This window comes from Pinus tabuliformis, chromosome 3_2 (assembly GCF_031772625.1).
Source record: "Pinus tabuliformis cultivar Carrire ecotype Pingquan chromosome 3_2, CPIR1, whole genome shotgun sequence".
Lineage (NCBI taxonomy): Eukaryota > Viridiplantae > Streptophyta > Pinopsida > Pinales > Pinaceae > Pinus > Pinus tabuliformis.
In genome coordinates, this window is record NC_142302.1 from 715474109 (window position 1) to 715498744 (window position 24636).

Below are 24636 nucleotides of genomic sequence, written 5' to 3' on the forward strand. Positions count from 1 at the left end.
TGCGATGAGCTCTAACAATGAACTCCTTGCCATCTTTGAAAAGATGATATTTGTTTTCATGGCAATGAAAGATAGCTTTCCTGTCAAACAAGTAGGGACTTCCCAAAACAATTCCTGCTATATCAAAAGGTACCACATCAAGTTCAACTGTGTCAATAAAATGTGCAGTAATTGCAAAGTGCAATGTGCACTTTCTTGAAACTTGTAAATTTGCATCCTTGCAAATCCATCCAAGTGGATATGGCTTCGGATGTGGAACGGTCTCAAGTTTAAGCTGCTTGACCAAGTCCTCTGATATAAGGTTTGCTTGTGACCCACTATCAAAAAGTGTGTCTATCTTAGTATGTTTTGAAATCACCCTCACATGAAACAGTTCAATTCTTTCTTCCTCATTAGGAGCTTGTACATGACAGTTTGAGGTACTAGTGCTGGCTTGAGTTTCAATTTCTTTTCCCTTCAAGTTTTTCAAACCCGTGGCTGCAATTTTGGTTTCATCACCTGAATCTTCCCCTAAATCTTGTGGTGTAGATGTAGTAGCAGCAGTTTTCTGTTTCCCTTTGGATTTGTTAGATTGAGGTCTTTTTTCAAGATGTAATTTCCAACAGTTTTTCTCCTCATGGCCTGGTTTAGAACAGTGTTTACAGATCACTTTCTCACTCTCCTGTTTGACAGATGCATTCTTTTTGCCCTTTCCCTTGGAGGTTTTCTCTTTGTTTTTCCCCTTGGGGGGCTTGTTTCTACCCTCTTCAAATGTGTTTTTTCCCCTTGCCTCTAAATGGGTAGCTTGGACACAAACCTCGTCCAGGCTAATAGGGTTAAACATCAAGATGGTGTGTCGAAGGTAGTTATGCAAGCCACCAATGTATTTCAGCAAGGTTTCTTGGGTCTGTAAATCTACTCCTAACAAGAGAGCTCTTCTCCTGAATTCTTGGGTGTAGTCTTGGACACTCTGACCCTTAAGTTGTCTGAAATTTTGCCAGTTCATAATGGCTTTCTGCATGTGAGCAAGAGGATAAAACTATTTTTTAATGGCCAACAGAAATTCAGGCCATGTTAAGGTAACCTTACCAAATTTCTCGATCTCCTCTTTAGTCTTGGCCTCCCACTAGACCAAGGCTGCTCCATCCATTCACAAAGAAGCCAACTGAATCTTTGTGGCATCATCATGCATATTTTGGATCCTCAAGTAAACTTCCAACTGCCTAATCCAGTTGTCAAGCTTTTCTGCATTCACTTCACCATTAAACATAGGTAATTCGAATTTTACATCAAGCTTCAAAAAAGGACTTTTTCCAGAGGATCTATGCTTATGAACAGAAGAAGACGAGGATGAAGAGGAAGAAGGTGAAGATGGGAGTGGTGGATCACCATTTCCTCCATGTCCTTTCTTGGAATGATCATCATCCTTCTTACCTCCTGAAGAGCCCTCTCCTTCATGTGGATGTTTGGACCCTTCTCCAGCCAATTTCTCATTTCTTTCTTGGTACAATATCCTCACCATTTCAGTGAGATCTAAGAAAGCCTTTCTGAAGACTCTTTCTTCTTCTCTTGGATCTGTCTCTATAGGAATTTCTCCTTCATGTTCAGACATCTTTGAAGCTTCTGCTGAGACTCTTGAGGGTGAAATTGAAGGTGGAGGTGATGGCTCTCTGGCCTTCCTTGACTGAGGATTCTCTCGTTCTCTAATCAACTGTCCTTCCCCTCTTTTAAGTTTCAACCTGGTAAGCATCAATACTTTGCAAGACAGTTAGAAGATCTTTGCACAAAACCCTAAGCTCTGATACCAACTTGATCTGAATTTGAAACTACTTGAAATTTGTTTGCAAGGTATTCAATTCAGAATTAAACATGTTTAAAAGACTTCCATGTCTTGCAGAAAGAAAACACATGAAATTTTCAGCTGTTCATGACCCATTTAAGCATAGCAGAATTATTTCCTTTTACTGTTTAACACATTAAAATGAATTTGTTCTGCAAAATAAACCAACCACAGATGCAAGAGAAGTTGATAAAGCAGTTCACCCCCTCCAGGGCTACGTCTGTTGGGTCAAAAGCTCCCAAATGGGCTTGTCCTTGTTTTTATAAAATGCTCAAATTAAAAATACAGCTGAATAGAAGCATCTACAGGAGAAATAGATGGTAGAAATGGATTCAGAACACTTGAATCCTTCAGGATTGACTATTGGATCACCTCCAATGGATACCTGCAACCCTGTACAGTCTTCCCAATACTGGCCCCTAGTGGCTCCTAAAACTTTCACGGCTTTAAAACGTATGCAAATGACCTCTGATGGCTGTAAGACCTGCACCAATGGCTTCAGAAGGTCGAAAGTACCCAAAATCAAAAAAAAAATCGTCCAAAACCGACTTTCCTAGCCAAAGTTATGGCCATTTACTCCCAACTGCCAGTTTGGCCTAACAAAACCCCAGTTAAATTTAGTGACGGCCAGTTAAGCCCGCCAAATATGGCGGGACCGCTAAATTTGGCGCTCCGCCAATTCCGCCGCCATCTTACTGCAGTTACATTTAATGTTGCATGTGACCAGCTGGCGGATTTACTTCGGATTCCGTGCCCGGCGGTTAGTGTGCTGGCTCCTGGTTCCCGGGCCGAGGTCACATGGAGGGCGGGCTGGCCCCCCTTTGCTTTTCCCGCTCAAACAGTTTTTTAAACTTGATAATCACATGACTCCGCCCTTTGAACAAGTCCGTTGGCTGTGGCGCGTTGGTAAACCTTTCGGGTGACAAGGCAGAGGTCACGGGTTCAAACCCGGCCCATGCCCAAAACTTTTTAACATGCGCACAAACCGTTTGGCTGACGTCATCTGGGGCCACGTGGCGCCCTCCGGGCCTGCCACGTGGCGGCCTGTGATTGGCTGCTGAAAGGGAATATTCCCTAGAATATTCCAAGGAATATTCTGCAGAATATTCATTTTTTAATTTATTTTTTTTAAATTCAAATTTTCTAATGTTTTGGGCAAAATATTCTATATCTTCCTCATACGACGACCGTTTTTCGAACCGTTTGCGGCGCCGGAATCGGGAGGACGAGCACTTTCCAGTCGTTCAGCTTTGAACCAGTTCTAAGCACTTTAAATTTTGAGCATTTTTACGACACTTAGGACATGAGCACCTGATCAACTGTAGTAGCAAGACGGCCGACGGTTTATCTATGGCGAGGTTGCAGAGGAGCTAAGGGGCTTCTGATATACCCAGAAGGTACTTGGAAGACAGTCCGTACGCAGTTCTGTCTAATGCGCTACTACTCGAAGGGGTATCCACAGGGGTTACAAGGGATTCCAACAAGCGTGACCACCTCTTGTATTTCCTGCGTGCATGCCTCCCCAAATCCGCAGGTTTATGCGCTCAACGACAGATCTCGTGGTTTAAAGACGCCGGAACACGTCTCTAGCCAAAAAAAAAAATTGCTAAGAAATGGAGATCCCACTAGCCCTAGAAAGTGCTCTGATACCACTTGTTATGCTCTTAACCTGCAAAAGATACCCAAATACAGAATATGCGAAGAAAGATGCCCAGAACATAGAATAGTGAGAGACAACATCAAATATTTTATTATTCAAAAAGCAATGTTCACTGACCTCTTCGAGGGGGCAACCTCCAATAGAGCAGAGCTCGATACAAAATAAGACACGATGCTCCTCGCATGGGAGTCTCTATACTTTATATATGACTCATACATGCAATACCATGGGTTTTATTAATACCATCTATCTAATACTACGGCCCATTTGCAACTAACTGTGGTCCCGTCATTAATTGTGGGTTAACCACTTACAATTATTAATATGGGCTTTATTAACTCTTGACTATGACTCAATCCCATTACATAAATAAGGGGGTTAGGGTGGGACCTTAACACAACCCATGTGTGTGTCACTGTGTGTGTGTTCCAAAATATTCACAATATCAAAAAGAATGATCGGGGCTATCACACAGTTTAACACATATAGCAACACGCACAAACATTGTAGAGAAAGCATAGAGTGCAAAGTGTTGGGAAAGTGGTGAACAAGAAGCACAAAAAGATCATGAGATGAACTTTGCAATCTTTAAATTTTCTACAATGAACTCATATAGCACATGAATTGTTCATATATAAGTGTGCAAGGTAAAAATAGTCCTTTTTAGGTAGGCTCATACATAGTTTGTAGTTGTAAACCCAAGTTGGAGCCACAATAAACATTTGGTATTGTAATAGAAAATAGACAGAAGTGCACACATAATTACAAGGAGGTAACAATTTTTTCTTCACGTCGATTAGAAATTTGTCAATGGTGCTTGGCATACTTTAAATTGAAAAATATTACAAGTTTACCAAACATCGTATTAGAATCCTATCACATAGCCAATGGTCAGTATTTTATTACCTATGAGTGTAATGATTTTTATCTTCTAGTATAGATGTTTCTTAGGAGTTGTGAGGAGCAAAATAAAAGAGCCCAATGATGATGAAGAAATCAATTACAAGTTGAATTTTTATCAAAAGAAGCAGTGCAAAGAACCAAGAAATTGTACATGATGTATGGTATGCTTCCAAAGGTGCAACATAAAGAAGATGTCTACACAATGTGGAAGAGATCGTGAGAGATGCATAAGACTTATGACAAAGCTAGAACATTTTACCTTTGAAATATATGCTTCTCTGTAAAAATGCAGAGTGGTTTTCATTTCGAAATTTTCTTTAAGTATAGGGATATTCAAGATCAGTGAATAGCAAATCAAGAGGGAAGTAATAAATTAAAAAATAAAAGTAATCACTTTGAAGAATATTCCATCATCACTTGAAAACTTTATTGGAGCATCAAATGTTAATGTAGAGTCCACCAATATGTCCTTGAGAATTTGTGCACTTAGCTTCTTTAGAAGGACAGACAGAAAATGCAATTCAATTGTAATAACGGTAGTGAAGCCTTCAAAAGCGCCTGTGTCCGTGATTAAAATCAAAGGTGAAACGAAATAAAAAGATGAAGGAAAAAGCAATGAATGAAAGCCTTTAAGAATAAGTAAATCTAGTAAGGATGTGAAATTCTATTATCATCATAAATTTGGTTGTATGAAGAAATATTGTGGGATGTGCAAAACAACCAAGGACAATGGTTCATGAAGAAACAAGCCAGCATTGTAGAGCACATGAAGATGAATATTATGCCTTTTTAAAATTGCAAAAAGGTGTAAAGGGCGATTGGTTCGACTTTTCCTAAGAGACAAAACCATATCACAATGAATGGTATTTGATAATGGATAAAAGTATTAGGTTAAAGGTCAACATAACGTGAAAATCAAGTTAAAAGGTAAAACTTTGAATTTTATGAATGTTCTGTAAGTTAATGTATGGAATAAAAGCTATCTTTCTATTAGTGAAATTGCAAAACACATTCTATACTTGAATGTTACAAAAGTGTTTTGCATTTGATAAGAGCAGCAGTAAGATAGCATCAAGAGTGAAGGAAAGGGGCATATATAGGCTAGTTGAGTATGAGGTGGCAAAGTTGCATGCTTTGTTGGCCAATGATTGAAGAAACCACAATTATCTTTGGCATTGGAGGTATAGATGTCTAAATTTTGATATTTTCCCTTATTGAAAAAAGGTTAAAATGGTGTTTGGCTTCCCGTAAATTCAAATGGTGAATGGTATTTGTGAAACATTCTTGGTAGACAAACAATACATATTGGCATTTGAAGGCAAAATATGGAAAGCAAAGGCATTGCCTAAATAGTTCATGTTGATATATATATTGTTCTTTGTCCATAATTTTTCCAAGAATATGCATGGGTATTTAATTAAATCTAGAAACATGTTCTTGGTAAAATAAAGGCATTTGTAGATCAGACCAAGATCATTTGAAGAAAGAATGGAGACAAACTTTATTCTAATAAGTATAATAAATTTTGTATGGCAGGGCATTCAACAACAATTCATTGTCTTCACACAACCCAACAAAATGGAGTTGTCAACCAAATAATCAATCCCCAACCAAATTTGTGCAAGATGTTTCTTTAGAGTAGACTTGGTTATACATAATGACACAAGTTTGTGATTTTAGGCTTCTTTGTTCAATTGCTTATATATTAATCCTAGTATAAAAGAGGACTAAATGAGACGCTAAGTGCACGAAATTGACATTTAATGAATATATTGACCCACATAAGGCTTGCAAGTTGGTAAACATTTTACTCACAAAATCATGTTGAATAGAGATGTAGCACTTGATGAACACAATGGAAAATGTAGCAGTTCATATCAAACATCAGATCTAAAATTGATAATAGTGATTGTTGTAAGCTTGAAAACTTCGCTAAGATGCATGACAAGGCGGCGCCAAAGAAATTGGAAACAATCAGGAATTGGTATGTGGAAAGCATAATGATAGGAATTGGTATGTGGAAAGCATAATGATAAGAAGGCTTCAAGTGTTCCAAATCAAACAAAAGGTGATGCTCATTTCGAGGGGAGAACCAAAAATAACACCCGAGTATTACTATAGGATGTGTTACTAAAATTTCATAAACCATGAGAAGAATAACCATGCGAGACATATAAAAGAGAGGGTAAAACAACATGCATATTTTCTCTGGTTGCTGATATTGAAAATATGATGAGAAAAATTTTCTTAAGAGGGTGAAGGGAAAGATGCTTCTAGACAAAACCAAGTCCCGCTTCTAAAGTGATGTAAAACCAAAGGATCGCGTTGTTGTACTACCAAGATGTAAAAATGGCAGACTTTGCATCAGTAATAAAGGCACTAGATTTTTCAATTGTACATTGATTCTCATCCCATTAGTCAGTCCTTGGACAAATAAACGGTCAGTGACATGATTTACGCTATATTAACCATGCCGATTATACATACAATGCAGTTCATTACAGTTCATTTCTAGTTGATTGCCACGTTCATTTCTAATTGATTGGTGACACTACTCAAAAGTGCGCTACAAACATGTTTTAAAGCTTGTTTACTCCATATACATTGGTTTGTTCGAGAAAAATCAACTATGCTTAATATCACCATTAAATGAGGATGTGAAGAGTAAATTCATTATGATGATCATATCTAACACTTTAAGGTATTTTTTATTTGGAAAACCTTATATTGCAAAGTTACGTGATTTTGATGTAATAAAGTCGATGACATATTAAATCATGTTAGATGTTCAAGGTGATAGTCGGCGGCTACATGAAGTAGCCATAACGTCAGTTCCCACATTTATGTACACTACTGCCTGATCATATTTAGTTTAGTTATTAGTTATAACACGATACATAGCTTCATCAAATTGATTTAGTTATTCCCGGGAGACTTTATTTTTGCCATAACAATCAGATTTAGTTTAGTTATTGGTTATGACACAATACATAGCTTCATCAAATTGATTCAGTTTACTCTCACGGGACTTTATTTTGGCATAACAAACAGTCTATGGGGAAGCAGCCTCTGCATCTACACGAAAGTTATTAAAATGCATAACAAAATAAACATCTTACTCTACAATTTCAGGAAATTATTGCCAATATTGCTTAATTCGATGATATTGACAGAAGACAATGCTGGTCAAATATAATGCAATACTTAAAACAATCATTAAAGAATTATAGATGGAGGTTTATACAGACCCTAACAAAGTGAGTTGATACTGATAAAGTGAGTCCAGCCAGGGGCCACCAGCTCAATTTGCGAGGTCACGTCACTCCAATATGCAAAAGTACTTACTCAGCCATGTCTACCATTGCCAGAATTGTATTTTCATACTTGCACTTTGTGACTTCCATCATCGAATTTTATCTATATCAGAATGGTATCATCTGTAAAGATACAATAATACAGATTCTCAAGACAACGAAATTCAGATTCAATCATCACCTTCGGCCATAGTGGCCACTGAGATTGCACACTCTGTAGAAATCATCCGCTATTTACCTTCAAGACTTCTAAGTGCGTGGCAGGAGAGATGATGCTTGAGAGCATCTCTTAAGTGATTTAAAGTTTGAACATTATTCTAAGATTTTAGATCATTACCATGCTGCCACTGGGCTGCAACCAAGCCACCTGAATCGACCTCATCAAAATCTGTTTACCCCCTTCAAAGTATGCTCGATCAACTAGTATTGAAAATTATCAGTGCCACAGTATACAATAAACATTTATCGGAACATCTACGGTACAAAGTCTAAAGGCCATTATCTAGGCCAGACCCAATGTCAAAAAAAAACCATCTTTGACCATGTGTTATGTTATTCCCAATGAAACGCTTAACTTGACAAGATCTGAATTCTTGCAAAGAATTATCTGACATTCGAAATAAGATCCCTAAGGAATTCAAATTTTATTCAATATTCTCTGGCAGAATTGAATCACTCAATGAATCTGATCTTAATCCACTTTTGATCATGAGACTATTATAAAATTGATCCCCTATTATGCCAGTTTTTCATTTCCCTGGAGAGATTTCTAAAGAAGTATCCCAGATGGATCTTATATTCCCATAAAAAATGTGAGATAGCCATGTGAACATCAACCTGAATAACAGAACATTCACCTTAAATAAGCCAAATAATGCTTACAAGGCTTTAAGATACCTTTATTTCAATGAGTGACATAGAAAAACATGATTTTAACGTATTCCCAAGCCTACCTCCAATAAGGATATTTACTGAGGATGATGTTGCAAAACGGAATGGAATAGCTTCCCGCAGGAACACTTTGTATGAAAAATCTTTAAGGAAGCGGCACTTCTGATTAAAAATTAAAAGGAAAATATCAGTCTTGAACTGCATAGTAACAAAGGTATACAAAAGGTCTTGAGTTTTCATACCCACCTGAAAAGCGAAGATGCGTGTTCTTTCAATAAGCATTTAAGAGCAGCCAGATAAGAGTAACCTTACTTTGACCCCGTTCCATAACTTAATGACCATCTGTTACTAGCAATTGCATCAGAGCAGTCGCAACCATGCTTTTAGATATATCCATTGCTGGGTTTCTTATTTTTTCTGTCAGCAAAGAATTCACCATTGAGCGCACTTCTTTAATAAGAACAGAAATGCGTGCAGGGGCCTCAAATTCCAGCCAGTTATCTAATATGATCGTTTGCTGCTCATGTTTTATCTTAACTTCACCTCCAAAAAGTAGCAGTCCATATGCAGGTACCATAGTACAATTCTTGATAAAGATTTTTGATGTTTTCACTTTCTCCGTAAAAACAAGAAATGAGCTCTCAAAAAAACCCACAGAAAAGTTCACACTTGAGGGATGCAAAAATACCCTCCCATCAGACTCTGTGAAAAAGTGGAGCTCATTAGCTGACGCTACTTTGGCAACAGTTCCACCCTCTGTTTGTATATATTTTCTCTCAGGATGACGTACTCGGACAATATTTGGATAAAATCCCGCACAAACAACTGATTTAACAACCCGAACATTGTGTGAATTTACATTCAAATCATCTAGGAGATGGCTTGAACCTCTTTTTCCTGACCATGAACAGAAACCTATATCTGCAAGCATTTTCAGGTAGTCAGTTTGGCTGGCTTCCATTTGAAGAAGAGATTCCCTTGACAGAAAATTTTCATTACAATATTCAACTTCTGCTTTCCAACCATCTCGTCGGGCAACAATCCATCCCTCATAAGCAGAAACAATGGCCATATGATCACTCTTACTACTGCCTGCAAAATTAAGGCGTGCGGCATTGGCTTCTTCACGCTTATCTAATGGAGATAAAAAAGGAGAGCGACCACTTAGAGCTGCAGCAATCGTCAGAATAGGATTAAGACACTTCAATATGCAACCAAATATGAGCATCTTTCCAACAGGAACATCAACAGGCATTTGTGCAAGATATCGCCCAAGAGGTGTCATGCACTCTTGGTCATCCAAAGCATTAATACACAGTAGGCCACTCACTGATGCCCTTATGACCTCAGGGCTTGGAGAAGTAAGCATTCTCTGCGTTGTATCTTGAAGTGGGCCACCAAGAAAAGCTTTTACCTACAGTTCCCTTTGCATTCAGAATCTAGATCAACAAAAAGAATGATATAAATAGTAAATGTTTGCTTACCAAGGGACCATTACAATCTTGTATAATCAGGTATAAACTGACCTTCAAGCATAGCCTGTCAAGAGAAACGCGCAAAATTTCGGGAAGTTGTTGTTCTGCAAGTTGCTGAAACTGTTGCCTGCTGTAAAGCCGGAAGCAACATCCAGGTTTAACTCTGCCAGCTCGTCCACGCCTTTGTTTTGCACTGGCTTTAGATATCCATGTTTCCTGAAGACATGAGAGACCTTTGGTATGGTCATAACTCATTTCTTTATGACGTCCCGTATCAATAACATATCTGTAGTGCACATCCACAAATCAATGATGGTCAATGTAGTGAAACTTTTCTATAGTAATATAGAAACTTTTATATAATGAAAGAAAGGGCTGCAACACTTACATAACATCATCAATAGTGATACTAGTCTCAGCAATGTTTGTTGCCAATATAATTTTTCTATGGCCTTCGGGAGGTTTCTGAAATACACGGCGCTGCTCCTCACCAGACATGGAACCATGCAAAGTTAAAACCCAAATACCTATACCACTAAGACAACTTGACGACCTAAGGCGGCTCTGTAATCTATGGATTTCGGCTATACCAGGTAAGAAAATAAGCACTGCCCCTGTTGTCCCAAAATGTAGTGTATTTGATATAAGAGAATTTTCACTTTTGGATTCTGAACCCAAAAGATGCCCCAACTTCTGCAAATCCTGTGAACCCTGCTGAGTGATTAAAAATATGATAGCTTCAATCAAGTCATAATTTACAATGCTCTGATCCAACAAGCTTAATGTATGAAGAGTTGTTTGACTGTAATGACTTGCAGATTGTATGTTGCTTTTACCTTCATCTTCAATCCAGGTTTCCCAACTATCAGGTTCCTTCTCTCTAATGGCATTTTCTTCATTGAACATTTTAGTGCCCCGATTTTTATTTCTGTAAGGAGAGTTACGACCTAACCTGTAACCAGTATGTTCCAAGACATCTTCTAAGTACACCTCTTGGACAGGGAAGGTAAATCCAGGAATGTTGACAATGGCAATTTCATTTTGCAGCTTTTGCTTGAAATAGCAAGCAAAGAACTCAGCTTCCACTGTTGCCGACATTAAAATTAGCCGAAGCTTACTCTGAGCTCTACAAAATAAACAACAAAGCAAAAATGTCATCTATAGAATGTCGTCAATTCAAAAATAATGACATACTATGATTTGATCACAATAGAATCAAATTTGATAGTGCCTGAAAACACAAGGAATTCTCTAAATAGGAAAGCATTGATTGATATAACCTCAGATAAAATATGCACAAGGAAACAGAATTAAAAACCAACAATATTTCATTACCCCACTGTCGATGTCATGCATGTCCCGCCTCTACAAACAATTCACATTCAGGGTATTGATCATTGTCACAATCATTGTGTGACTCTTACATGAGATCTAGAAACAATAATAAGCATCTGTAGAGTAGAGTGTAACTAGACTGGTTTTTCTGTGTAAAATATTAACTTCCACACTAAACGATATTTAAGTGAAGTGTTAATGACTAATATATTAGTTTTTGTAAGAAAGTTATAACTGTATTGGAATATTGTTAGTGCAATATTAAATTAATATCAGTTTGACATTAAAACTATAAATTGACTATCAAAAGAATACTAGCAATTAAATACTAAAATATAATTATTAATAGTATTCAATATTAAATATCTAACAAAAATATTTGAATGCAATGGGATTTTCTGGATATCTAACAAAAATATTTGCATGCAGTGGGATTTTCTGGATAGAAACCGTGTTGAAGTTTTGAAGCGTTCAATATTATAAATGGACACTTCACCCTTTGGATCAAACACCAAACTTAGTACAAAAACTCCACCCATCATCAGAATCCAACATAGACCTTAGTTAAAAATAAAAGATAGAAAAGAGTAAATCCTTACACGAATATAAATAAAATATGAAAAAAACTAGCCATTAGGAATTAGGAATTAGTTGAGAAATATAATATAATATTAAAAAGGGAGGACTTGGTCAAAATCACCATAACAGAAAGAATTAAATTATTTACATTAAGCAAATAATATTGATGGAAATGATAATAGGCAAATAAAACGTACAAATTGGATCAATTAAAAACTAAAGATAAAAGGAAAGTATATATTAATATAAATAAATAAATTATGTTAGAGTAAAAGAGTAGGAAAGAACATGAGTTAATTAAAGGAGAAATTAAGATTGGATGAAAACTAAATAATGAAGAAGATTTCAACAAAGCAGGAGAATGTAAATATAGGTAATCAAAAGATTTTAAAATTAAAATCGGCTAAAAGAATAACACTTATAGGATAGAGGTAAAATAATTGATTAGAAATTTAGGTAAACTCGATAAACGTTTGTAAGTTGATTTCTTTTAATTATAATATGAAATAAACAAGAAAAATTGGTGATAAAATGAAGGTAACTGACTAAAAATTTCATTGGTTGGTGGTGGGGAGAGGAAATTTTGAATAATTGAAATAATCATTATGATGGAAGAAAAGAATGACAAAGTAAAAGGGTTAAAGGGAAGGAAAGGTTAAGAGGAACGATAAGAGGGTCTAATGACAAATACAATCGATTAGAGGTTTCCAATATTCACTTAGCTTGTAACCGTCTTTTAAATTGAAATATCAATTATAGGTTTCCAATATTCAAGGGAAGGAAAGGTTAAGAGGAACGATAAGAGGGTCTAATGACAAATACAATTGATTATAGGTTTCCATTATTCACTTAGCTTGTAACCGTCTTTTCAATTGAAATATCGATTATAGGTTTCCAATATTCACTTAGCTTGTAACCGTATTTTCAATTGAAATATCGATTATAGGTTTCCAATATTCACTTAGCTTGTAACTGTCTTTTCAATTGAAATAGTTAGAATGTTTTTCAATTTATAGGGCTTCCCTAATAAGGTTTGAGGAGTAATGGGGGTTGACGCCACAAATTTGGCTCAATTGAAGAAAAGGGCATGCTTGATGTTGTGGGAATGCTCAGCTGTAGCAGATTTAGAAGGGCAATTACAAAAGGCGTCAGCAATATGTTATTTGAAATAGGTCTAGATTGACCTACACATTTGACCAATGCAGGATTTGCCACAGGAACATGGAATTTGAAATACAACTTGAGAAAGAAGAGCGTTAAAAAATTTTTGATGCTTTTAAATTTGTGATGTTTGAAAACCATTTTGATATTCTTTATGGCTAGGATCTTAGAAATTTGGTTGGTGATTCCATAAATGTAAGGAAGCAAAACTAGGACTCAGGGAAGGGAATTGGAGAGCAGTTTCTTGGATTTTGGATTTATGTTGGTTCAAGGGCTCACTCTTTTCTATCTTTCAATAAGCTTTCTGTTGGATCCCCTAATGATGACTGAAGTGTACACTTAAAATGTTGGGACATTTCTAAACTCCAACACAATTTATTTCCAGAAAAATCCCATTGCAATTATATTTTATGTTGAGACGTACTATTTTTATTTTAAAAGTATGATTGTCTACCAAGATGTCAACACAAATGACTAATAGTCCTATACGATGATACAAACAAAAGAAGTGAGCAAGATTTCAACAGTTAGCACTTCTCTAGTCCTACAGAAGAGCCTTGAGAATCAGCCGCAACGTTAGCATAGCATATACAAAAGGTGTATCAACTGGCCGGTTTACATAACGGCCCATGGGGGGGGAGGAATGAAGACAACAGTAGGTTACATCTCAATCGAAATATTATGATACAAAAGCTCAAAACATGGGATAATTTTTATAGCCCAGGAAAATGTACATAGAAAACCAAGAATAAATGCCCATTTTATTGGATTTGCTCTCATTGACTATAAACTGGATACTAACCACAAAATGTAAATTGATCTCGGAAAGACCTTCAGTTAGCCACAGGTTGCAGTAGGTGATACATGACAAGATGCAGTGATCAATTACAAAACAGGGAGTTAATTATGGACACCACAACTTCAATGGAGGCCCCTCCTGGAGCACAAATTGTTCTACACTTGTAAGTACATGCCTAGTATGGTGGAAAAGTAGTATCTAATATATATACACGTCATAAGCCCTCATTTGGATATCACTGAATCTTAGTGATTCTGCTACTATTGTTGATATTTTGCAGAAAGATTATCAACCTACTTAGAAATTTATGGCCCTTGCAGTTGCCGCTAAGGGATGCTTGCTATGCAAAGAAAGTTTTTCCTTGGTATTGACCTCCCAATGCCAGAAAATTGGCATAGGAGTGCAACCTCTCGTCTCAGCAGGAAATTTTGTCTTTGGGAAGGTAAACCTCTGCCCACTTCTGATATGATCATACAACTGAAGCAACCACCAGAAAAATAAAAAGACCTCGTTCAAAGGGTCTTTTTAACACCCAACAATTTGATTTTGGCCTCCTGGAAACGACCTGTAGATAAGATAAGTTTATTAATGTCCAACAAATGACCAAAAACAGGTCAATGGGACTGCACAATACAACATTGTTGATACGAAGTGGAAGTGCAAAGGCCAGTACTATAAAAGAAAAGCATGGCAAATCTACTAGCTCAGGTTTAAGAACACAAAGCAAAAACAAGATACAAACATCTAGAAGAGGCTAGTCACACCTCATATTGTATAAGGTTCCACCCTGTGATTTTCATCTTGCTACAAAGCAAAGGCAAGGAGCTTACCTTGCATCTAGATTCTAAACAGTGACCCACATGCATCTATGCAACAAGTCCACAACATGCCCAACCACGTAGCTTTGCAGTGTAGAAATTTCTCATTTCCCACCCCGGTTTTCAGTTTCTCCTTATTTCTCCCATATAGTTAAATGCCCTTTCCCATAACCATACATTTAACAAGCTGGAAAAAATAAATTTGCTGAAAACACAAATTCTGGAAATTTTACAGAATGCTGGAAATTGCAGAAATAAAAATCAGCAGTAATAAACAGCCATTAAAACACATTTAAACACTGAGATTTTTGGTCAATGTGACCCTGGAAAAACCCCATACAACTCTTGGGGAAAACCAGTTTGAGAGCTCTTCTTTGTTTCTGAAAATTGCTTTTTTACAGTGAGAAATATTCAGCAAAAAATCAGCAAGCAAATTTACAACTTATCTCTTTTCCCATGCCTCACAGCAAACTAGAAATTACAGCAAACAGGACAGCAATAAATGCTGTACGGCCTCCTTGATTTTCGTGCCCACTCTCAGCATTACATGCTGCTGTATGGCCAACATTAAATGCACTGTACGGACTGCAATAAATGCACTGTACGGCCCTCGTTTTGCGTGCAGAAAAATCAGCAAACTGCTCCTCGATTTTTGTGCAAACCACTCCTCGAAAATCATGCCAAAATCTGCCTTTCACTGTGTGCTGAACTAGCTGTACAAATCTGCTCAACTGCTGCCTTGGAATGTGTGCCAAGCTGTTGTCTCCTTCTCCTCCCTGCTCAGAAATCTCTCTTGCTCTCTTGCTCTCATTCTCCCAATCTGCTCATGAAAGAATGAATGACATTTTCCTCCTTTTCCTCCTTTAATCTAACCCCAAGTGACTTTTGGGTGATCCCTAAATTCAATGGCTGAAATAGATTTAGATCAATGGCTGAGATTAAATGCTCATTTAAATCTCACTTTCTATTTTTAATTCACCCCACTTTAATAAAGACCCACTTAGTCATTTATTTCCAAAGTCACTTTTCCTTTCTAATTTTTCATTGACTTTATAAAAGTCACTTTAAAATTAGACTTAGTAACTTTATCACTTAAAGTCACTTTTAAATTAGATTTAACTTTATAAAAATTATAAAGTTACTTTGGGAGAAAAATTAAATTCTTTTGGACACTTTTCCCTAGGCCAAAGATCAAAGCCTAAGGGAACCACCTGTCCTCCGATACCAGATTTCAACACTCCCTCTTACCGAGGAAAGTGTTCCTCACCACACCCATCTTGTCTCTGAAGTAGACATGCTTGCCCCGTGGTAAGGCTTTGGTAAGAAGATCTGCAACCTGCTCATCAGTGGAAATATACTCAAGCTTCACAGCTCCCTTCTGAACATAGTCTCTGATGAAATGATATCTGATCCCGATATGCTTTGACCTGTCATGAAATACTGGATTCTCCGTGAGTTTAATGCAACTCTGATTATCACAGTAAATCACTGAAGGTCTCAATAGCTGACCAAATAAGCCAAACAACATCTTGCGAAGCCAGATAGCCTCACAACTAGCTAGACTGGCTGCCATATGCTCTGCTTTCGCTGAACTCAGTGTTACTGACTGCTGCTTCCGGCTGAACCATGACACTACTGCTGAACCCAACCCAAAACAGCACCCTGAAGTGCTCTTCCTATCAGAAGCACAACCTGCCCGATCAGAATCAGTGTATCCTGCCAATCTCACTCCATCTCCCTGCCTGTAGTCCAGACCATAATCCACTGTCCCCTGCAAGTACCGCAAAATGTGTTTTGCAGCCACCCAGTGAACCTTCCTAGGCTCACACATATACTGACTCATCGTGTTGACTGCAAAACAGATATCTGGTCTAATGTTGACCAAATAAATCAAGGAACCAATCAGCTGCCTGTACAATGTGGGATCCACCAACTCGGAATCCGAAGCATGAAGCTTCTTCCAGTTGGTGATCATCGGTGTCGACATGGGTCTACAATCCTCCATGTGGAATCTGCTAAGGATGTCCACAATATACTTCCCCTGCCCCAGAAAGAAATGCCCCTCTTCCTGCCACACCTCCAAGCCCAAAAAGTAATGCATCAAGCCAATGTCCTTCATCTCAAACTCCGTCGCAAGATCTCTCTTGTAGTGCTCTATGAGTCTCTCTGCACCTGTAATGACTAAGTCATCCACATACAACACCAGAATGAGAGGCTCCTCACCAATCACAATAAAGTAAAGGTTTGGATCTGCCTCACTCTTTGTGAAACCCATCCCCTGCAAATATGTATCTATCCTGGAGTACCAAGCTCTGGGAGCTTACTTCAGGCCATAAAGGGCCTTCTTCAGTCTGCACACATGGGACTCCTTCCCATGCACCTCAAAGCCCTGTGGCTGCTCAATGTACACCTCCTCCTGTATGAATCCATTGAGAAATGCGGTCTTCACATCCATCTGGTAGATCTTACAACCCATCTCTGCTGCTATCGATATAATGGAGCGAATCGAAGTATATCGAGCCACGGGAGCGAAGGTCTCCTCATAATCAACTCCCTCTACCTGGGAGAACCCTCTAGCCACAAACCTCGCTTTGAATTTCTCAATGCTGCCATCTGCGGCATGCTTTACCTTGTAAAGCCATCTGGAAGTAACCACGGATTTGCCCTCAGGCCTCGGCACCACCTCCCAAACATCATTCTTCATGATAGAAGAATACTCCTCCTGCATGGCCTCTCTCCAGACCTACTGGCTAGCTGCCTCCTCATAGCTAGAAGGCTCAGAGTCAAGGATGCTGGTAACCATCGCCATATAGCTACAAAACCTCTCAGGTGGTCTACTCTCTCTGACCGGCCTCTTCGGCTCAGCAACAGATGTGGCATCTCTCAAGGTGTCCTGAAGCCACTTGGGCTTCCTCTTCCCTGAGCGCACTTCTCCCACCGGAGAATGAAACTCCTCCTCCTCATCATCATCAGGAGCCTAAACTCCTGATTGTCTGTCTGTTGTCCTCCTGCCTGCCCCTGAACCTGTAGAAGCTGAGGTACCGTGTGAACTGTCCATCAGCGGACTCCCTAGTGAACTGCTCTGTGAACTACTCTGCATGTTGCCCGGAGCACCACCCCTCTGGCTTGGTGAGCCACTGCTCACTGACGGACCTGACATCCTCATAGAAGTACCTCCTGATCCTCCTGATCCCTGCCCACTGGATCCCTGCGACTGACTCAACTGCTGCTGAGGGTCTGGCTAATCCAGATACTCTAACTCCCGTGACCTCCTAAAGGCCCTGTCCTCCTCGAACTTCACATCCCGTCTGAAAACAACTCTCCTCTGTGCAGGAATGTAAATCCGAAAGGCCTTTGAGGTCTCACTGTAGCCCACAAAGATGCCCTTCTCTGTGATGGGCTCTAGTTTGGTCCTCTTCTCCTTGGGTATATAGGAGTATGTAATGCATCCAAAGATATGAAGATGACCAATATCAGGCTTCTTCCCAGAGAAAGCCTCCTCCGGAGTCATGTGCCCCAAGGCATGATGCGGACTGCTGTTCTGCAAGTAAATAGTTGTGTTGCAGGCCTCTGCCCACAAGAACAATGGCAACCCTTGATCATGTAACATGGCTTTGGCAGCCCCTATGATGGATCTGTTCTTCCTCTCTGCAACCCCGTTCTGCTGGGGGTTGTAAGGAACAGTGAACTCCCTCCTAATGCCTGCCTCCGCACAATAGTCAACAAACCTCCAAGGGTGTACTCTCCTCCATTGTCCGACCTCAGGGACTTGATCTTTCGACCTATCTGTGTCTCCACAAGAGCTCTGAACTCTTGAAACCACTTGAAGACCTCACTCTTGGTCTTCAAGAAATAAATCCAGGTCCTCCTGGAGTGATCATCAATGAATAAAACATAGTACTCATATCCACTCAAGGAAACAGAGACATCCGACCGCTCACATCGGAATGAATCAAATCAAGTATCCCAGTCGCTCTGCTGTCACTGCTGGGAAAAGGGGATTTGGCAAACTTGCCCATCGCACAACCTCTGCAAGTATCAAAGTGATCAGTACTGAAATCTGGCACACCTGTAGTGATCTCCCGCAATGTCCTCAAGGCTCCATGATACATATGTCCCATCCTGCGGTGCCAAATCTCACACAGCTCAGAACTGCTAGCTCTGCTGTCGGTACTACTGCTCAATGCCAAAAGGGGCTAGAATGCAAACTTGTACACCTTTGCATGGCATACACCTATCACTCTAGCTGAATCAGCTGGAGTGCCCCTGGGATACATCAACACCTGTCCTCCCCTGAACAGTACCTCATATCCTCTGTCCTCCAAAGCTGAGACGGATATGAGGTTCTTCCTCATCCCTGGCACATAAAGAACATCTGACACTTTCAAGGGAGGTTTGGACTCCCTCTGAAATGTCAGTGTTCCCACCCCGACTGCTCTAACAACTCTATCATCACTGAGTACTACCTCTATATCCTTGCCACTCTCTGAGAGCTCTGAGAAGTACTCACGGGCTCCTGTCATGTGACGTGAAGCCCCACTGTCCACATACCAGATACCCGAAGATGCTCCGCTAATCGAGGGAAAAGCATGCTCCGTCTGAACCTGTGTGGCAGGTGATCCTGCACTAGAGGACTCACACGTAGTGAACGCAAACTTCTGGTCAAAACGACCTGCAAAGTCCTCAATCTCTATTGAAGCTGCCACGTCCTGGTCCTTCCCCTTCTTCTTCTTCTTCTCCGGACACAACTACATAGTGTCCCATCTTTTGACAATTCCAGCACTTCACCTTAGAATAGTCCTTCTGTGTGTTCCCCTTTTTACCTTTACTTTTCAATCTCTGCTGAAGCTGCCACGTCCTGGTTCTTCCCCTTCTTCTTCTCCGGACACACAACTGCATAGTGTCCCATCTTTTGACAATTCCAACACTTCACCTTGGAATAGTCCTTCTGTGTGTTCCCCTGTTTACCTTTACCTTTGCCTTTGCCCCCACCACTGCTTGTGGAAGCCTGCTTCTTCCCTTTGCCTTTCTTGCCTCCTGCCACCAATGCTACATCCTCATCCTGCTCAACTGGCTTGGCTGCCCCAAGCTGACCTTTCCTGATCTCTGTCTGAATGCAATCATCCCAAAACCTCTCCCATGTGGGAAGGGTCTCACGTGCACAAACCCCATCAGCAAAGTTCAACCATGAACGGGGGAGGCCATTCACTGCAATCCGCACCAACTCAGTGGGTGGAATGGCCTCTCCAATCGCTGCCAACTCATCACTCACATTAGTAATCTTTGTGAGATATCCAGCTGCACTATCATTACCCATCTTAATGTTCTTCAGCTTCTCCTTCAGTACCATCTTCCGGTTCTCATAGGTACTCTGGTAGAGATTGGACAATGTTGTCCACATCTCATGGGCATTGCTCTTTCCTCTCACATGAGGAATGCAATGGTCTTTGATTCCGTCTAGAATCAGCCTCTTACCCTTGTTGTTCTTTTTATTATAAGCTGTCAACTGAGTAGCATCAGTAGGCACAACAACAAGGTTCTGTGTGGTATGCACCATGATATCCCAGACTTCTGCCTCCTCAAAGATACTTTGCATTCTCTCCTTCCAAACGTTGTAATTTGTATGCCCATCCAGTCTATCCTCCACCCTCAATCCCAATGACATCCTATTGTCCTAAAACTGAAAAATAGCACTGCTGTAGTAAAGATAAAACTGTTGTTTATGAAAAATCAGCTTGCTGGAATTTTCTGAGTGAAAAATCAGCAGCTGTAATTTTTCCTTTTGCTGTCCCAAACTGCCATTCAGCACTCAAGCTCCGATACCATGTAGAAATTTCTCATTTCCCACCCTGGTTTTCAGTTTCTCCTTATTTCTCCCATATAGTTAAATGCCCTTTCGCATAACCATACATTTAACAAGCTGGAAAAAATAAATTTGCTGAAAACACAAATTCTGGAAATTTTACAGAATGCTGGAAATTGCAGAAATAAAAATCAGCAGTAATAAACAGCCATTAAAACACATTTAAACACTGAGATTTTTTGTCAATGTGACCCTGGAAAAACCCCCTACAACTCTTGCGGAAAATCAGTTTGAGAGCTCTTCTTTATTTCTGAAAATTGTCTTTTTACAGTGAGAAATATTCAGCAAAAAATCAACAAGCAAATTTACAACTTATCTCTTTTCCCATGCCTCACAGCGAACTAGAAATTACAGCAAACAGGACAGCAATAAATGCTGTACGGCCTCCTCGATTTTCGTGCCCACTCTCAGCATTACATGCTGTTGTACGGCCATCATTAAATGCATTGTACGGACTGCAATAAATGCGTTGTACAGCCCTCGTTTTGCGTGCAGAAAAATCAGCAAACTGCTCCTCGATTTTTGTGCAAACCACTCCTCGAAAATCGTGCCAAAATTTGCCTTTCATTGTGTGCTGAAGTAGCTGTACAAATCTGCTCAACTGCTGCCTTGGAATGTGTGCCAAGCTGCTGTCTCATTCTCCTCCCTGCTCAGAAATCTCTCTTGCTCTCTTGTTCTCCTTCTCCCAATCTTCTCATGAAAGAATGAATGACCTTTTCCTCCTTTTCCTCCTTTAATCTAACTCCAAGTGACTTTTGGGTGATCCAAGTGACTTTTGGGTCATCCCTAAATCCAATGGCTGAAATAGATTTAGATCAATGGCTGAGATTAAATGCTCATTTAAATCTCACTTTCTATTTTTTAATTCACCCCACTTTAATAAAGACCCACTTAGTCATTTATTTCCAAAGTCACTTTTCCTTTCTAATTTTTCATTGACTTTATAAAAGTCACTTTAAAATTAGACATAGTAACTTTATCACTTAAAGTCACTTTTAAATTAGATTTAACTTTATAAAAATTATAAAGTTACTTTAGGAGAAAAATTAAATTCTTTTGGACACTTTTCCCTAGGCCAAAGATCAAACCTAAGGGAACCACCTGTCCACCAAATTTCAACATGCAGGAATGAGTAAAGAGCTAATCCAACACCAGCACTCATTGAGAATGCCCTAAAGCTCAATAAGGGCCTCTCCCACAGTAACTCATATGGCGCCATAACTCAAAACCCACAAAGTTCACATTGTGAAGAAAAACCACATCAATCTTGGCGTTCTGCAACATATCTTGAACAAACATCTTCCTACTAGGATATCCATCCCCTTGAAACTCCAAGAATCAAAAGGAAACTTCATTTGGGAATCAAATGTGAAAATTTATCATTCTAATTGCAGCAACTAGAAATTTATTCTTCTAACTGTAAATTTAATTACGCAGTTAATTTGCTATGGCACATATCGAATAAATCACACTGCAATTTTTCACCATAAAAAATATTGCGGAAAATAAAATGTTGGATCTGAGAAATATGCTAACACACACATAAAAATGACAATTATTTTTGGACAACTGTCCCCAAAAAAACCCAATGCGGGAAAACTAGTGCAACAGTTGAGGGTTTTATTATAATTTATTATGCAACAGCAAAAATTCTGCGTACAATAAAATGACACCAAACTAGCGTTTCTATCTAGGAAATATCAGAGGAAATTTACCCTCCTCCTCAAGCAATCCTGACTCAATCTGACAACTCCAAGTCAATCGTCCAAGCCCCCTACGCAGGCTTCTGTGTCAACTCTGTGCAACCTGTAACTCGCTCAGCCTAGAACTATTGTTACTCAAATCGTTCTGCCTGTTGCTGCTCTGGAAACGATCCTCCCGACCTTCTGGAAATATTCCTGGCCTCTGTCAACTGAATCCACCTCCTGCTCAGCTAAATAGAATTGCCTCTTTGAGGCTCTGCGCAGCCACCTAGAGAAATAATATGGCCTCCTCTCCTAACTCTTCCGAAACTAGAAACTCCTCCAGAAATCTACTACTCTTCCCCTATGCCACCTGCTACTCAATCTTTGACTTGATTTCTCCTGTTGAATCACCTGGACTAGAAAATCGTACTGTCTAGATCACTGAGTATCTGCCATTGGTGTGCTCTCCATCTACCCATTGACCTATTTTTATAATCTCTAATTGAGACTTCAACGACCACGATTAAAACTTAATCGATGGTTGAGATCATCTCCAAGTCTATCTGTGTGAGTTTCTAGAGAATTCTCACCTTTTTCAATTAATTACTATTAATTAACTAGCTTTCCTAAGTTAGACTTCGGAAAAAATTAAATGATGGTCAATTAATTTAATTGAGCTATCTCTAGGTGGAATTTCCGGAAACGATCTCTAGGTTTTGGAGATCTCATGTGTTTTAGCCTCTCCACAAAGTTTGAGACTAAAACACCATCTGATGCTACAAAAAATAACACTCCCTCTTAGCGAGGAAGGTGTTCTCTAGCGTTGCACTGCTACAACACCCTGTCTCGACTCTCTGTATCATCCTCCATTCACGCTGCTGATGTCTAACAATTGTAGTTGCCTGCCACTATCGACCAACCACTGCGCTAACTCTAATTCATCTGCTACTGACTGTAGTTGAACCATGTTGCATCTGTGTTGTTGTTGAAACTACACTGTACATCCTGTACTGCTGCCAACTATGAAAAATTCTAGCCATAAATTCTATTACTGTAGTAACTGATTTATTTTACCTACTTATTTCTCAATAAGTTATTTATGAAATCCCTTCAGTAAATATTAAAATAAATTCTACTGCAGATGTCACACCATTATACAGAAATGAATATATGCACAAGAATCAGACACATTAACAAAATTATTTTTAGACAATTGTCCCCGGAAAAACCCAATGCGGGAAAACCGGTGCAGCAGAGGAGGGTTTTTATTAATCTTCAGCAACAATCTCTTTTACAGAAAGATTTTACATAGATATAGGGAGAAAACACATGAGACCATTCTCTAAGACTTTCTGACACCCTGGAGGACTTCCTTTCTTCACTGCGTCAACCTTGCATCACCTGCTTGACTCTGCGTTGCTCCAAACTTTCACTGCGTCCCTAATCTGTATCTCCCTCTGCGATGTCTCCCAAAGCCCCTGTGTCACCCTTTCTAAGCTTCCTAACAGCTGCTAGTCACCTCTTCTTCCTCCACCCTGCAACTCTCCCTCTGAAATCGATTTTTCTCCCTCTAAGAAAATCGATTTTCCTTGAGATACTAAGTATCTGCTAGTGTATCTCCAAATGATCCTCAAGTCTTCTCTTATACTTTTCCTATTGATGAATCAACGACCGAGATTAATTCCCTAATCAACGGCTAAGATTAAAATAGACTTGATCCTTGTCTCTTAGAAGCTTCTCATCCTTATCCTTATTAATACCCATTAATATTTTTTTTCCTAAGTTTAGACTTAGGAACCCATTAAAAATATTAATTAATTTAATCACTCCTCATCTAGATGGAATTTTCCAAAACGATTTATAGGTTTTGGAGATCTCATGTGCTTTAGCCTCTCCACCAATTTTCATGGCTAGAGCACATCCGATGCTACCCCAAATCAACACCAACTTTGCATCTACACAGCAACCCAACTAACATTCCCTCTCACTATTGTTGTTGCTATTGCAACTACTACAATAGAGAAGCATCCAAAATACTGTATACTGAATCACTATCTTTGTGTTGCAACTATCTCCCGAGTCTCTGACTGCTACTAGCCTCTACACTATCCACTCGGAAATCTATGTCATTGTTGACTCAGCATTGTGCCTCCTACACTATTGTCAATACTACTTTGCGCTCCTCAACATCTGACTACAACTGCCACTCTGGAACTGAATGCACTAACTGACACTAATCCTCCTGCAACTCAATATGGGCCCCTGTAGCAAAGGGTAATGATCCATATGAGGAGTAAACTACAATTGTTACTCCTCCATGGACCTTTCCCAGCT

The 24636-nt window shown here is 39.3% G+C and overlaps 1 protein-coding gene across 3 annotated transcripts in view; it reads right to left on the reverse strand.

The window, feature by feature from the left end:
- Nucleotides 1–7561: 7561 nt before the first annotated feature.
- Nucleotides 7562–24636, reverse strand: part of LOC149182640 (DExH-box ATP-dependent RNA helicase DExH1-like) — a 150646-nt gene continuing 133571 nt past the window's right edge. Inside the window, exons 8-13 of one of the 3 annotated variants that reach the window (XM_089416910.1) lie at nt 11398–11427; nt 10451–11188; nt 10114–10348; nt 8834–10001; nt 8650–8749; nt 7562–8533 (exon numbers count right to left, since the gene is read on the reverse strand). In XM_089416910.1, the coding sequence (XP_089273036.1) occupies nt 8919–10001; nt 10114–10348; nt 10451–11188; nt 11398–11427 (2086 nt within the window). In that variant the 3' untranslated portion in view covers nt 7562–8533; nt 8650–8749; nt 8834–8918. Of the gene's footprint in view, nt 8534–8649; nt 8750–8833; nt 10012–10113; nt 10349–10450; nt 11189–11397; nt 11428–24636 lie in introns of those variants that run through there. The other 2 variants (XM_089416911.1, XM_089416912.1) reach the window with 2 other exon arrangements.